The sequence below is a fragment of the Macrobrachium nipponense genome, chromosome 30 (genome assembly GCF_015104395.2).
Source record: "Macrobrachium nipponense isolate FS-2020 chromosome 30, ASM1510439v2, whole genome shotgun sequence".
In the NCBI taxonomy this organism is placed as follows: domain Eukaryota; kingdom Metazoa; phylum Arthropoda; class Malacostraca; order Decapoda; family Palaemonidae; genus Macrobrachium; species Macrobrachium nipponense.
Window position 1 is genome coordinate 67,110,822 of NC_087218.1, and position 16,775 is coordinate 67,127,596.

At 41.3% G+C, this 16,775-nt stretch overlaps 1 protein-coding gene across 2 annotated transcripts in view; it reads right to left on the reverse strand.

The window, feature by feature from the left end:
- The window catches only part of LOC135202576 (4-hydroxy-2-oxoglutarate aldolase, mitochondrial-like), a 221,626-nt gene that overhangs the window by 12,533 nt on the left and 192,318 nt on the right, over nt 1–16,775 (reverse strand). For both annotated transcript variants that reach the window (XM_064232078.1, XM_064232077.1), the window contains exons 2-7: nt 15,577–15,711; nt 15,084–15,181; nt 14,847–14,931; nt 4,929–5,008; nt 4,661–4,757; nt 3,618–3,751 (exon numbers count right to left, since the gene is read on the reverse strand). In XM_064232078.1, coding sequence (XP_064088148.1) covers nt 3,618–3,751; nt 4,661–4,757; nt 4,929–5,008; nt 14,847–14,931; nt 15,084–15,181; nt 15,577–15,711 — 629 coding nt within the window. The remainder of the gene's footprint in view (nt 1–3,617; nt 3,752–4,660; nt 4,758–4,928; nt 5,009–14,846; nt 14,932–15,083; nt 15,182–15,576; nt 15,712–16,775) is intronic.

The following is a 16,775-nucleotide window of genomic DNA, read 5'->3' on the forward strand; positions in this document are numbered from 1 at the left end:
CATCAAAAAGCCGGCAAGAGAATGATTCCCATGCTAAACATCAAAAGTAAAGAGGCACACAGATACAAGGATAGGAGTATTCCAGACACAGCAACGACTAGCCCACATCCACAATGGCATCATGGAACACCTCTGGCCCCTTCCAAGGGGTACAGGTATTCTACACAATCATCGGCTGGAATATCAGATGGCCAGAAGCAATACCAGTAAAGGCAGCAAAGTTCCATGAGAGCACTATGATTGGGCCAGCAGGCATGGAGTACCACGCTACATAACAAGCAACAGAGCAGCTAACTTTGCCTTGGGACAAAATTAATTCTCACAACAGCATACAAACCAGAAGCAAATGGCACGGTGGAGAGGCCGCACTGCTCCCTCAAATCAGCGCTCGTGCTAGATGTCCAGGTGGGAGTTGGAGAAAGAAACTACTGTGGGTCTTGCTGGGACTAAGAACAGAGCTGCACACAGCATTCAATACATCGCCAGCAGAAGTACTCTATGGACAGGCATTGGCAATACTGACAGACTTTTTCAAAACCCAAAATAGCTCATGACACTTCCAGATGTCTGTGCAGCATTGGAAAATGTGCTGGTGAAGACAACATACGACATTGCAAAGAAAGAATACTTCCCAGAAGGCCTCAGAATGCATGCATATGAATAGACTTGTACAAGCCCCTCTTCTCCAACCTACTTGGGACCACACTATAATGGAGAGAGAAAATTTACCAGCTGACTGTGGACAGGAGGATCACCTGGGTCTCCACCGACAGATTAAACCAGCCTATACTCCACTCATAAGTTTATTACTACTGTATATATATATAATATATATATATATATATATATAATATATATATATATATATATATATATATATATATATATATATATATATATATATATATACAGGCGGTCCCCGGGTTTACGACGGTTCCGGCTTACGACGTTCCGAGGTTACGACGCTTTTTCTTAAATATTCAATGGAAAATCCGTCCTGGGTTACGACGCTTGTTCCGAGGTTACGACGCTGACGCTTCCGACGCTCCGAGTTAACGACGCTTTTTAAAAAACGCATGCTATGATAAAATCCTTTATAGTTTAGCACAGTATATAATAAAAATATGTTTTTGGTTACATTACAACAAAATTTTGAGGTTATGATGATTTTTGACACTTTTTTTTTTTTCGTATTTTTGAATTTTTTTTAGTGACGCCGCATATGCGGAACTAGTTTGCGGGCGAATGAATACACTAGCTTGGGATGCGCAGTTTAAAAACAGTCCAAAAGCGCAAATAATGAAAAATCATTGCTTGTTTCCAGTACATAATTAAAAAAACTAAGTTTCTGGTTAGATTACAACACAAATTCCAAGGTTACGACGTTTTGTTATGCTTTTTAACGATACCTCATATGCAGAACTAGTTTTTGAGCGGAGGTGCATAAATTAATTAACGCTATTACACTGTATGGTAAATTGACCGAACAACACCTCGGACGGTCGAGGACGCCAAGCGTAACAATACGAAAGGACGCCACTTCAATCGCGTGTCTGCCTGAAGTTCAGTCGGTTGTGTGCTAAGACGTTGCTGAAATTCCTTGCCATTTTCGCAAATTTACAATGGCTCCTAAACGCCAAAGTACTTCCTCCGATGATAGTTCATCCAAGAAGAGGAAGGTCATCACGATGGAGGTCAATATGACGTGGTAAAGCGTTCGGAGAAGGGAGAAACTAACACCGAAATAGGCCGTTCTTTAGGCTTGAGCAGACCACGGTGGTAACCATTGTGAAGGACAAGGAACGTATTCTGAAGCATGTTAAGGATGCTGCACCGATGAAGTCAACGGTGATAAACGAGAAGCAACGTAGCCAGAGCATTGTTGAAATGGAGAAATTGCTCATGATCTGGCTGGAGGACCAGAACCAGCGACGTGTTCCGGTGAGCTTAAGTGTGATCCAGGAGAAGGCTAGAGCGCTGCATGAGGCAGTAGTGAAAAAGTTTGGCGAAGGCAGTGCTGGTGGTGAATTTTCCGCGAGTAGAGGTTGGTTTAACCGTTTTAAGGCTCGTGCAAATTTGCATAATGTGAAGCTGCAAGGTGAAGCTGCTAGTGCTGATAGCGAAGCAGCAGAAAATTTTTTTTCCAGGTGGTTTGGCTGAGATAATTAAGGATGGTGGTTACACGGCTGACCAAGTCTTTAATGTGGATGAGACTGGATTATTTTGGAAAAGAATGCCAAATCGAACGTACCTTTCCAAGGAGGAGAAGTCAGCACCTGCCATAAAGCTGGAAAGGAGCGACTGACTTTGCTGTTTGGGTCCAATGCAATGCCGATTTTGAAACTGAAGAACCCTTGCTGGTGTATTTGGCCGAGAATCCCAGGGCATTCAAGGGCATTTTCAAGAGTCAACTCCCTGTGATTTGGAAATCAAACAAGAAGGCTTGGGTTACCTTGATGGTCTTCGAAGATTGGTTCAATGACCATTTCGTGCCAGCAGTGGAGCGGTATTTGACTTCGAAGGGTCTGCCTTTTAAGGCCCTCTTAGTCCTGGACAATGCCCCTGGTCATCCTTCAAATTTGAGCGACATGCACCCTAATGTGAAGGTGGTGTACCTCCCACCCAATACCACATCGCTGATACAGCCAATGGACCAGGGGAGTAATAGCTAATTTCAAGGCTTACTACTTCAGAAGGACCATACGTTTTGCTTTAGAGGGCCATAGAAGCTAACAAGGAGTTGACACTGAAGCAATTCTGGAAGGGCTACAACATTGCTGATGCAGTGAAAAATATTGCAAGTGCTTGGGACGAGGTGAAGACGACCACTTTAAATGGGGCCTGGAAGAAACTGTGTCCACAGTTTGTGCACAGTTTTGAAGGCTTTGACCAGGCAGAAGACGTCGAGACTGTGACGAGGAAGATCGTAGGGCTAAGCAAAGAGGCTGAAACTAGATCTTGAACCTGATGATGTAACAGAGCTGCTGGCTTCCCATGGAGAGGAATTGTCTGCAGAGGACTTACTTGAACTTGAACAACAAATGATTGAGGAAGAGGAGGCGCGGCACCAGAGCCAAAACCCAGGTCATTAACTGTGAAAGGCTTGTCAGATCTACCAGGATCTACCAAAGGATTACATACTAGTGTACAGTGTATAATAGTGTTTAGTGTATAATCTAACCTAAGGATTAAGTGTAGTACATTGTGCTTTATAGTCTCACAAGAGTTTAATAAAGAATTATACCTTCAAGAACCATCCTTTGCCATTGAAATAACCACACTACACATCATGCAATACTTGCATGTCACACAGGTAAGGTCTCTCTAACTTTTTCTTAGTTTAAGGCATATTTCCAAGTGTCGTTCCGGCTTACGACGATTTTCGGCTTACGACGCGCCTCAAGAACGGAACCCCCGTCGTAACCCGGGACTGCCTGTATATATATATATATATATATATATAATATATATATATATATATATATATATATATATATATATATATATATATATATATATATATATATATATATATATATATATATATAGTATATAAGCAAACTCACACTTAACAATTATTTTGTGTAGTAGTATGCGCATAATTGATATCCACTTACTGCTGAGTTCGGGGCAATGAGCCTCTTTTGAAGATCTACTGCAGCTGATAATTTGCCTTCACTAAAAAGTTTGTGTAATTCACATACTTCCTTTCCAAGAACATTTGCAAGAGCAGCTACACCACCAACACCACCTGAAAATTTTTCCATTTTATAGTATAAACCAGTAGCAATTAAATTCTGTTACTGGCAAGTTTAAACTTGTAATTATAATAAACTCCAAATTTTAACCATAACTTGTAATTGTATATAATTGTAATAAACTCCACACTTCAACCCTAAAATTTATTATCCAATACTATACAAATTTACTGCAAAATATACAATTAGTACTACTTATTATTCATTGGCTGTAAAATAATTGTGCAATTACATATTAAGAAGACTACTACTATAGGATGTTAATTGAAGAAGGTTAAAGATTGAAATTGAAAGTTTAGGTGTTACCCTTAAGAGCCGGGCTAAAAAATTCAATATGCAACCCTAGACCGGGCAAACTTTCAAAGTCGGCCAAATTAAAGGGGAAAAAACACACACAAAAATACATCACTAGAAAGCAGAAGACATGGTGTAAGAAAAAAATTCCCCTACCTTCCATAAGAAATTGAAAATGACTACTAGTTAAATTTACCAAGTTGTCATACATTTTTTTTTAAATAAAACTAATTTTATATTTTGTAAAATCATCATTACAGCTCACAATATCATCAGATATCAACTAAAATCAGTATAAATTATGATTACGTATTGTTGTAAAGTATTTACGTAAAAAAAAGATGACTAAAATCATTATAAATCACATGAGAGGGATACATGCCCCCTGAAAGTCAAGCCGACTCACGAGGTGCCTAGAATCAGCAAGCTAAGCCAGTCTAAAAGTTGCCATTAGTAAATTTCTGGGCTACTGAAGTAAAGAAACTTCTTTCCCGCCCGATTCCTCCAAATCGATGGCACGTAATATTGATACTCACCAGGAAGTAATCAGTCCACTGTCCTTTAAGGGTTAAAATAGAACTGGGAATTAAAGATTACTGTATACTTACCTATTTGCAGGGTTGCTAATAGAAAACTTGCAGATCCTGCTATGACTTGGAAATCTAATCCTTGTGTCTGATGTACAATATTTCCAATTTTAGTAATCTGAAAGCAATTAAAATACTTTTATGTAGTGTAGGAGGATATATATACATGCAAACTGAGTTATTTCAAGGGAATTTAAAGTATATATTTAGAACATGCAGGAGGATATACATACAAACTTGAGATATTTCAAGGCTACTAAACTTAAGCACAGGACAAGAAATTGCTTACATCCCCACCACTCTCCTTGATGCCTACAATGTTGGGATGATGTGCCAAGTCTACTATCACATCCAAACTAAGATCAATAACTGAAAATGAAAATTCTTTCAATAATTATGTACTGAAAAAAATAAAAGTCAGAAGAAACCTAATGCACTGCTGTTTTTACTGTAAAATGCTGGCAAGAGGACAAAAACATTACAAAACGAAAACTGGCTCCTCTTAGTGCAAAATAAAGGTACGTACAGTACTTCCATTATACTGAGAGGATGACCCTCAAGCTTATAACCTTCATTCATTCCCCTCAGTCTCCACCAAATTAGTTGTCTAACTTCTGACTTGCTCAAATGTTCTTTTAGGCCAACGCTGGTAGTTTAAAAAACTATCTGGTGAGAGTGCACTGGGATAAAAATTAAATATACCAACATATATCTAACTTCTGTATACGTACTACTGACAGGTGAAAGACAAAGGCAGCAAGTGGAAGATGTTACAATTTTCTGCAATAAGGTATATCTTCTGATGAAACTTCTCTAACAATTCCTATCAAAAGCATCTTTTCCAACTAAAACCCTCTCCAAATCCTCCTTCACTTTACACACTCCATCTAATCCTTAGCCTCCCTATCGAACTTTTACCCCTAACAGGTTCCACCCAAGCCTTCTTCACTCCTTTCTCCTCAATCATCCATAACAATACCCATAAAACCAGTCTTCAGTTCTGTTTGCTCTAGCTTCTGTCTCTCCCTTCTTTATATAATACAAAGTTTCTGTACCATTCACCATCACCGGTATGATTACATTACAATAAATCTTTATTTCATATGTATTTGGCATTCTCCTGTCACACACTACCCCTGCCACCACCTGCCATTTCCCCCAGCTGGTGTTACCCTACTTCCTATCTCAGCTTCACACTCTCCCTCAGTAAATCCTAAGTATTTGCAATTTAAAACCAGGCCTACCTTGTTTAATAACATGACTCCTCCTTGTTTGCTGGGTACTCTACCTCATAGCATCCCATTCCAAGATTCCTACCACTATCTTACTCTTCTTTGCATGTCTCTCTGCCTTAATCACATTATTAAGGATTTTCATTAATCCCTTCAATCAATACAGCAATAACCAATATGAACAAAATCGTGCTAAGTGCCAATTCTTGACATAAAGCAACTTTGTTTCAAAGTTTCGTTTTGCCACAAGCTGCTATTACTGCTGTCTTTGTTCTATCATTTCAACCAACCTAATCTAACCTTCCATTATCTTTTCCTGTACCTACCTTATTCTGAAGACAGCATCAACTACACCTCTCCCTCTAATTAAACTATATTATTGTTGACCAATCAACAAACTACCTCAAAACCTCTCATCGAGTATTGTTTCTAATACACACACAACAAACGTTCTTTTAGTGTCTTTCCTTCATAATTCTATACTATACTCAATATCTGTTCAAACATTTACCAATTAGACTTTCTCCTCAGTCATTTGGCATTACATGTACTTCCTCCTCCTTGACTGCCTTTAATAGTACGTATCTATTCTTTTCCCCTCTGTATACCAAATACCTTCAATATTCTAAATTTGCATCTACGATGGGCATGGTGCTTTGCCAATCTTAATTTTACCTTTATCCTTTTTTACTTCTATAGATTTCATCTTCACTTCCAGCCCATCCACTGTCCCAATCTGCCCCAAATCTCATTTTCTGCTTTAAAGATGTTTAAAATAAGCTGACCATCTTCATTTTATGTCATCATCCTTAAGCAAGATATTTCCTTCTCTATCTCTGATGACACCTAACTGATCCAAGATCTTGTCTGCTTTTCCTTGCATTTGATTTTATGCAAATATCCTTTTCAACTACCTTTGTTCTTAATTCATTAATCTCCTCTGTAGTTCAATATAATCTCTTACTCTCTCTCCTCTTCTCTACATAAATCCTTGGCCCTTGCCCATCTTACTTTCCAAACCTAGACAGCCTAGACTTTTGCCCAAGTGAATCTTGTACCTTTCTATTCCACACCAATTTTCTCCTTTTGACAACCGATTGCTGTACATTTGCCCAACTGTTTCCTTTGCATCTTTTACACTTTTTTCACATTACAGTAAATAATATTTATTATCTACTCAACCAGCTCCCTCCTCTCCAACTGATTCCCTTGCAATGTCTATCTTTTTCATTGCTCATGCAATGCTCACTGTCCTTTACGATTCCTTATTTTAATTCTTGATCTCCTCAACCTCTTCTGGGGCTTTCTATATCTCACCTTAATATCCATCACCAGCAAGCTCTGGAGTTTCACACATGCCTTATCAAGAATTACCTTACAGTTAAAACACTACTTATGCCTTCCATCCAAACCATAAGGTAATCTATCTGCTCTGTATTTCACCACTCATATATGTCACTAAATGATCTGCCTTTAAAATCTGGTGTTCATACAGGCTAATCCAAAACTGTGCCATTACCAGTACTTATTCCCCATCTTCATTCCTTACTCAAATTGCATAGCCTCCATGAAACTCCTCATATCCAGGTCTATTTTCTAACTTTACCATTCAATACCTGTTCCTATAATTAATTTCTGCCACAATAAGTAGTCTGCCATACATTTACCTCACGAACACATGCATTGTCTAAATTTACTTACTTTCATTTACTATCACCTGCAGAGCTAATACACCGAATCCTCAACTTAACAGACAGGACAGTTCGGGGGTTATGCCTCTGAATACAGGTACTATCCTACTTACAACCAAGTTTGGTTCCGACCCACTGGTTGTAAGTCAGAATGGATGTAAGTCGAACCTTAGAAAGTGGCCAACATACTGGGTGGGGTATACTATCAAACCTTTGCTATATAAAAGTGCCTACTTACTACTGTAATGTAATGTACAATCATTATTTCAATCTTTTTACCATTTTAATCATTTATGTAATAGTATATATTACGTACAATCAGGCATTGAATTACAATGGGGTTAGGTTCTTGCATGCATGTCAGAAGTCGATACTTACGTAAATTGGTTTGCAATTCAGTCTACAGTACAGTTAATACCAAATGATGCTGCAGATAGGGCAGGGTAACTCAAACTGATGCTGCCTGAGTGATGAGAGTTCTCATGCCTGAGTGATGAGAGTTCTCATGAGATGGCGCAGTGCCAAGTAACTCAATGGTCAACTGTCTGAAGTAAGGTTGTAAGTACGAGTGGTCGTATGTCGAGCAGGTTGTAAGTCGGATAGTAGTTGTAATGAAATCTGTTAAGTAACAGGAAATAGTAGCAAAACAAACATATATCCCAATCAAGTGAACATCTGTTCCCACTCTTTCTTTCCTCTTTTATGTATGCTATTTAACTGTAATATTTCCTCTTAAGTTGAGTACATATATTCAATTGTAATCTTTCCTCTTTTGTTATGAATCATTGTAATCACTACATCTTATGCCTTAAAATCCTACTGTGACTCCTGTGCACAAACAACACACAAATCTTTCTCTCTTAGTCTCTTTTTCACAAAGAATACTGACAATATTTTACTACAAGCTTTATATATTTTTATTCTGCTCTTTTCACCAGACACTGTATATGAGCATTACTGCTTATATTTATTGTTAAACACCTTTTAATGCAATATGAATACGGCATAGCAACAGTCTGCTATCAGAATGTGCCAACACCCCTCTAAATTTGCTTCTAATTCTCTTATTAGATAAGCTTTTCGCACCTAAGTACAAGTCATTGGAACCCCCGTACTTGCGTTCTCCGGATTTGCGGACTCACGAATTCGTGGATTTCTCTCTGGAACACTTCCCCTCAATCGGGGAAAATTCACCTATTTGTGGTATTTTTCTATGCGAAATATCCAGAAATTCCTGGTTTTTTAAAAATCTATTTCATCATAAAATACACTTTTTTTGTGATAAAACTATTTAAAAAACCAAGTATACAAATTTTTAGTGGGTTTTTCTTGAGTTTTAACTAACAAAATAGGCTGTTTTCAGCGTTTTTATAGGGATTCCAACTATTTGCAGCTTCTAACTATTTTGCGGGGGGGGGGGGGGGGGGGGGGGGGGGGGGGCGGGGGGGGGGGGGGGGGGGGGGGGGGGGGGGGGGGGGGGGGGGGGGGGGGGGTCTGGTACACATCCCCTGTGAATGCGGGGAAAATGATATTGTTAGGATACAATAAAGTTTTGTACATACTTACCTGCAGATATATACTTAGCTTAGGTCTCTGACGTCACGACAGAAAATTCAAAACTCGCGGCACACGCTACAGGTAGGTCAGGTGATCTACCTTACGCCCGCCGCTGGGAGGCGGGTGTAAGAACCAGTCCCCCTTTCCTGTCAGGTTATTTTCTTCCACCTGTCTCCTGAGGGGAGGCTGGGCGGGCCATCAATCGTATATATCTGCCAGGTAAAGTATGTACAAAACTTTATTGTATCCTAACAATATCATTTTTGTACATGAACTTCCCTGCCAGATATATACTTAGCTGATTGACACCCTTGGTGGAGGGAAAGAGACACATACTTACTTAGAAAGTGGGGACAACACATGTTAAAGGAATACATAATATAAACCTCTGGTTCTTACCTGATTTAGGCAGAAGACTTGATAGTTACTGTCTATTAGTCTCGCGTTGCCTAAAGAGTCTCAGCGAGGGCGTGAACCTATGGCTGAAGAACTCTTTGGGTCTACCAATGGGAACTGAGTCCACTTACTTGGCAGAATCCAAGCAGGATCTGGTCAATGGGGATCAACCGCTACATGCCAGAGCCTATCACTTACCAATTGCAAGGAGCCTCAAGCACAACCGATCACCTAACCAAATACTAACATTAGTATACGAAAGAAGGAGCTGCCTCCTGCAACCTCCTTCGTACAACCAAAAAACTCAAACTTAAAACTAACAGGGAAAAAGGATTAAAAAGGATGTGTTTCAGCTCCCTGCCCCAGCACTGAATCCGCCGATACTAAGGGCCTAGCCCAAAACACTTATCATACGTAATCGATACGTCCCTTAGGTAGTGATTAGAGAAGACTGATTCACACCTCCAAAAAGTGGCCTTCATAAGGTTTTGTAATGACAAATTCTTCTTGAAAGCCAAAGACGTCGCGATGGCCCGTACTTCGTGCGCCTTGACTTTCAGAAGGTTAAACTGTTGCTGATTGCAAGAAGTGTGTGCTTCTCTAATAATATTCCTGATAAAGAATGAGAGTGCATTTTTAGATAAGGGCCTACTGGGGTCCCTTACAGAGCACCAGAGATTGCTCTCATTAGCGGCAAGTCTTTTCTTCCTCTGAAGATAATAATTCATTTGGCTTCTCACCGGGCAAAGAGATCTCTCCTCTTCTGTCCCGACTAAGGAGGATAAGCTTTTGATTTCGAAGCTCCTGGGCCACGGCGAAGAAGGGTTTTCATTCTTGGCTAGGAAAAAGCCGGAAGAAAAGAGCAAACCGCGGAGCCTCCTTGGAAACCTACCTCACCTTCTAGAGCCTGAAGCTCGCTGACCCTCTTAGCTGACGCTAACGCACAGAGAAAAATAGTCTTCATCGAAAGGTCTCTGAACGAAGCAGCATGGGGAGGTTCGAACCTTGAGGACCTCAGGAAGAGCAGCACGACATCAAGATTCCAGCTAGGCACTAAGGAGGAGGTTCTTTTAACCGTTTCAAACGATCTGATTAATTAAATCATTGGGAGGTCCCTTGTCCTCAGATATGTTTAATCCTCTATGACGAAAAACAGAGGAAAGCATGCTCCTGTATCCCTTGATGGTGGAGACAACCAACCCGCATTTTTCCCTCAGGAAGATAAGGAAATCTGCAATCTGCGTCACAGAGGTACTGGAGGAGGAAACTTTATGAGTCCTGCACCAGCGTCGAAAAACATCCCACTTCGACTGGTAGACTCTAGATGTGGAAGGTCTACGTGCATTGGCAATAGCCCTTGCAGACTTTGCCGAAAAGCCCTTGAGCTCTGACGAGACCTCTTGATAGTCTGAATCCAGTCAGACTGAGAGCGGGGAGGTTTTGTGAAACCTGTCGAAGAGGGGCTGTTTGAGCAGATCGACTCTTAGAGGTAGGGATCTTGGGACTATCCACCAGCCATTCCAGTACCTCTGTGAACCAGTCGTGGGCGGGCCAGAACGGAGCTATCAACGTCATCCTTGTTCCCTCTGACGCTGCGAATTTCCTTAACGTTTCCCCTATAATCTTGAAAGGCGGGAACGCGTAAAGATCCAGATTCCTCCAATCCATCAGGAATGCATCTATTTGCCACTGCTCTTGGGTTCTGCAATAGGGGAGCAGTATAGATCTATCCGCGCATTCTTGGAGGTCGCAAAAATATCGAGATGGGGTGGGGCCTGCCCCACGTCCTCCACAGCTCCTGGCATACGTTCCGCGTGCAGAGTCCACTCTGAGGGAAGGACTTGATTCCTTCTGCTTAGCAGATCCGCTCTGACATTTCTTTCTCCCTGTACGAACCTGGTGAGAAGCCTTATGTTCCTTTCCTCTGACCACAAGAGGAGCGATCTCGCTGTCTCGTACAGGGAGAGAGTGAGTCCCCCCCTGTTTTCGAATGTAAGCCAGGGCTAGGGCTGTAGTGTTGTCGGAGTTAGTTATCTGAACATATTTCCCTTTTACGAGGGGTTCGAAGGTCTTGAGAGCTAACCAAATCGCTGTTAGCTCCTTCTTGTTGATGTGCCAGGACACCTGATCCCCCATCCAGGTGCCTGACACTTCTCTCGACCCGAGAGTAGCTCCCCAACCTTTGTCGAAGCGTCTGCATACAATACTAGGTTGGTTGGGGTTCCGAACTGCAAGGAAAGACCTTCCTTGAACAATAGAGGGTCTAGCCACCAACGTAGATCCTCCTTTATCTCTTGCGAAATCTTGAACGCAAAGTCCAGACCTTGATATTTCCGATCCCAGTTCCTCGTCAGGAAGAACTGTAGGGGTCTGAGGTGCAACCTTCCTAGAGAAACGAATTGCTCCAGAGAGGAGAGTGTCCCCAACGACTCATCCACTCCCTCGCTGTGCATACATCTTTCTCTAGAAAGATTGCTACCTTCTCCAAACCTCGGGTTTATCCTCTCTGGGGACGGATACGCCCGAAAAAACCTGAGAAGCCATCAGGAATCCCCAGATAGATACGCTCTTGACTGGGGATTTAGTCTGTGACTTCTCGAAATTCACTAGCAAACCCAGAGAAGCTGCTAGATCCAACGTCACTCGTAAGTCCTCCAGACATTTCTCCTTGGATTTGGCCCTGATAAGCCAATCGTCCAAGTAGAGGGAAATCCTCACTCCCTCGAGATGAAGCCACTGGGCAACGTTCTTCATCAGTCCTGTGAATACTTGGGGGGCCGTGGAAAGGCCGAAGCATAGGGCCCTGAACTGAAAAACGTTCTCTCCCCACATGAATCTGAGATATTTGCGAGAAGAAGGATGGATCGGCACTGGAAGTAAGCGTCCTGAAGGTCCAGTGACACCATCCAGTCCCCGGGACGAAGAGCTTGCTAAGACTGATGACGTCGTCTCCATAGCGAACTTCCTCTTCTTCACAAAGACATTCAGGGCGCTTACGTCCAGAACCGGTCTCCATCCTCCTGAGTTCTTGGGAACTAGGAACAAACGGTTGTAGAACCCCGCTGAAAGAGGGTCCTGAACCATCTCTATTGCCTCTTTCTCTAACATCAGCTCTACCGCTAGAGCGAGGGCTTGATTCATCAGTGGGTCTTTGTATTTGGCCACCAGTGCCCTTGAGTGGTGGTCAAGGGTGGTCTCGAAATAAAGGGAATGAGGTATCCCTTCTTGATGATCGCGAGGGACCAGTTGTCCGCCCCCTTTCGTGCCCAGACATCTGCAAAGTTCAGAAGTCTGGCACCCACAGTTGTCTGGAGGACACCCGAACTATTTCTTGGCCCTAATAGACCGGAGAAGGTCCTTCCTCTTCTAGGTGGTCTCGAACCTCTGAGGAAGAAGAGCGAGACGAAGGTCCTCGGAGGCTCGAAAGGGTTCTTGCCTACTTTGAAGCCTCTTTCTTCGTCTTCTGCTGAAACGAAGGTTTCGGAATTCTAGCCGAGCGAGCTAGCATATCCTGCGTCGCTTTTGCTGATAACGAGCTGGAGATATCGTTAATAGTCTTCTTGGGGAAGAGTTGCGGGGAAAGTTGCGAATACAGCAAGGAAGCTCTCTGTGCGTGAGAAACCGCCTTGGTAAGAAAAGAGCAGAAAACGGCCCTCTTCTTTACCACTCCTGCACCAAAAAGTGAAGCAATTTCCCCGGAACCGTCTCTCACTGCCTTGTCCATGCAAGACAGAACTGCGTGGAGGTCTTCAGGCGAAAGAGTGTCTTGCTCTTGAGTCCTCTTAGCCAACACTCCCAGGGTCCAGTCAAGAAAGTTAAAAACTTCTAAGACTCGGAACATTCCCTTTAGAAGGTGATCCAACTCGCTCATACCCCACGTCGTCTTCGCAGAATTCAGCGCCGAGCGACGTGCGGAATCGACCAACGAAGAGAAGTCCGAGTCTGCAGAAGAGGGAAGAGTTAGACCCAAGGGCTCTCCTGACTCGTACCAGAACCCCATCTTACCCGTCAGCTTGGACGGGGGAAAAGAAAAAACTGTCTTGCCCTTCTCTTCTTTTGAAAGCAACCAGTCGTCAAAGTTCTTCATAGCCTTCTTCATAGACCACTGTAGGCTTCATCTTAACGACCGAAGACTTCTTAGCCGTATTGGTCGTTGAAAATAAGGACGGAGGAGACGGAGGAGCAACGGCCGAAAGAGACTCCCCAAAATCTTGCAAGAGGAGGTCTGTAAGTCTCTTATACGAAGAAACCGAAGCATCCTTGGGCAAATCTTCCTCCGAATCAGCAACAAATTCTTCCGAAGAATGACGTCTAGAAGCTCTACTGCCCGGAGGAGAGCTAATCCTTGGAGAGCGCCTGTTCGGAGAGCGCCTACTAGGCGAGCGCCTACTGGAAGAAAAACCACCGCTGATCACTTGCACTATCATCACTCTTACCTTGTCGAGAGCGAGCGAGGCTCTCCTTACTCCTGATCGAGGCTCTCCAGAAGCACTTCCGAAAACGAATCTTCGGTTTCAAAGCTGGGCGCAGGGGCTGAAACTGGAGAAGGAACTACTTCTACTACAGGATTCTCAGCGTCAACTTCACTCACCCTCGATCTACTAGAACTCTTTGAAGAAGCCTTGCGCACCCTATCTTTCTCTAACTTTCTCACATAAGAAGAGAGAGCCTTCCAACCATCCTCATCCAAATTCTCACACTCTTTGCAAGGTTAATAAAAGAGCATTCATTCCCTCTACACGACTCACATACCGAGTGAGGATCTAATGCAGCTTTAGGAAGCCTAACTTTACATTCCTTCTCTGAACAAACCCTAAATAAACTAGGTTTCTTAACTTCAGAATCATCCATGATTATAGATATGTAAGAGAAATCCAAAAGAAAAATCCAAAAAACAGTCCAAAAAGCGTATGCCAAGCCAACAACAAAGGGTACTTCACCAAAATCCAAATCGTCGGCAACGAGAACGAATTTTAACTATCGTAAGGACTGAACAACAGGTGTTGTCCAGCCGGCGACAGAAAATAATCTGACAGGAAAGGGGGACTGGTTCTTACACCCGCCTCCCAGCGGCAGGTAAGGTAGATCACCTGACCTACCTGTAGCGTGTGCCGCGAGTTTTGAATTTTCTGTCGTGACGTCAGAGACCTAAGCTAAGTATATATCTGCCAGGTAAGTATGTACAAAACCACTGTGTGTGTTCAATATGCTAAACATATCAGCCCTTGCCAAACCAGTAAATTTTAAAACAAGTTGCCTTGTTTATGATTATATGCCACAAATAAAAGTATACCCTGAATTCTAGAATGTGTAATTTATCAATTACTGTACCTGTAAATGCTGGTACGCTGTACAGGATGACAGGTACTGGACTTCTATCAGCAACTGCCGTGAAATGAGAATGTAAAGCCTTGTCCTATAAAAAAAAAAATGCATTTCAACATTTAAAAAATAAATATGTATACACCATATAGTCATCTAAAATTAATACAATAATAATATAAAAATTTTATACTTGAGAAATTATCAGGTGATAAAAGTACTCATTATTTATCCCAGATAGCCTACCTTCATTCCTGGTTTATAGTAACTGGGAGTAACAACCATGACAGCATCTGCACCAACAGCAGCCATCCTTTCACTCATTTGAATAGTTGCTTTAGTAGCTGAAATAGCAAAAAAAAAAAAAAAAAAAAAATCTTGAGACATTTTTGCTTTACAACTTCACATAAAGTACATATATATATACTTGAAAGTATGAATTGTATCTTGTAATCTATACTGGTAAATAGGTTGCATCTGACATAAGCAAATTACAAGAGTATAATAGCATTTAAAGTTTATGTTTTTGACAAAAGTCTAGGAGTACTTTATGATGAGATATTGTCTTCAACTAAACTACCGAAATAGACTACAGTACTTTTGATAAAATTAAAATTCCTATGTACAAAACTTGAAAACATGCAAAACTCTCCTGATACATACAGTGCTTGAATTAATCACGAGTACCATAGAATACGATGTAGTTGTGATATTTCATGTTTTGAAAATTAATACTTGCATTCACATCCTGACCCTGCAAGCAGCAATTTATCAGAAGCGGAGGGAAGAAATTCTCTTACTCGCTTTACCAGCTCCACTCTTTCTTCAGTGCTCAGGTAGACATATTCTCCATTACTCCCTTGAACCACCAAACCTGTAAAGTATATAAAGATGATACTACACTACCTCATACAGACATTTTCCAACTTCATTGTACGAAAAAATATAAATAAAGTGGACGCCCCGTATTCACCTTCTCCAGATTTGCGGACTTCTCACTGGAACATTTGCGGGATATTCACGGTATTTTCCTGAGAAATATCCACAAATTCCTGTTCTTTTTTTTTATCAATTTCACCATAAAACACTTTCTGTGATAAAACTATTAAAGAAGCCAGGTATAAACATTTTAAGTGGTTTTTTCTTGAGTTTCAACTAACAAAATAGGCTGTTTTAAGCATTTTTATAAAGGGTTCCAACTATTTGTGGGTTCTAACTACTTGCAGGGGGTCTGGTACACATCCCCGCGATTACGGGGGACCACTGTACATAATTTGCTTTAACAATACATAAAAATTATGCCTCTTGACTATGGACAATCAGGTACCTACAACATGAGTTTGATTTTACTTGAGGTTGTCTGTCATTGTGACATTAACTTTTAAAATAGTCTTATTCCTGATGATTCAAACTTAGAGTAATCTTACAAATCTTAAATTTTAAAACTGGGTGCTTCATTTTGCACCTTTACCACCACAACTGTCTCAAACACCACATGACGCAAAGGGTATCTGTGAAATTCTGCCACTTGTCTTTCCTGAGCTTTATTGTCCATAAATCTTCACTCATCTCTAGCCTCCCATGTCACAGTAGTACCTATCCAAATAAGTCTGGGTCTCTATGCTCTTCTGGTGCCCATAGGTGCTCTGACACCATCAAATACTTTTCTCCCCTGCATTTGTACAAATGAGATGTCAAGCCATCTTGCCTACATAAAGAGTTTCAGTAGTTCTTCTTATGTTATAAATTTTACCTTTAACCCTACTCTTAACTTATTCTTAAACAAAAAATTAAACTTTTTATATGTAGTTTAATTGTCAAAACATGATTCATGTGTGTATAGCACTAGCAACCAAAATTGATTTATTTACCTTATTTTCTTAATGCAATTTCAATTTTCATTTTATTCCCAAATCTTATTCAGCCTAACCACTGTTT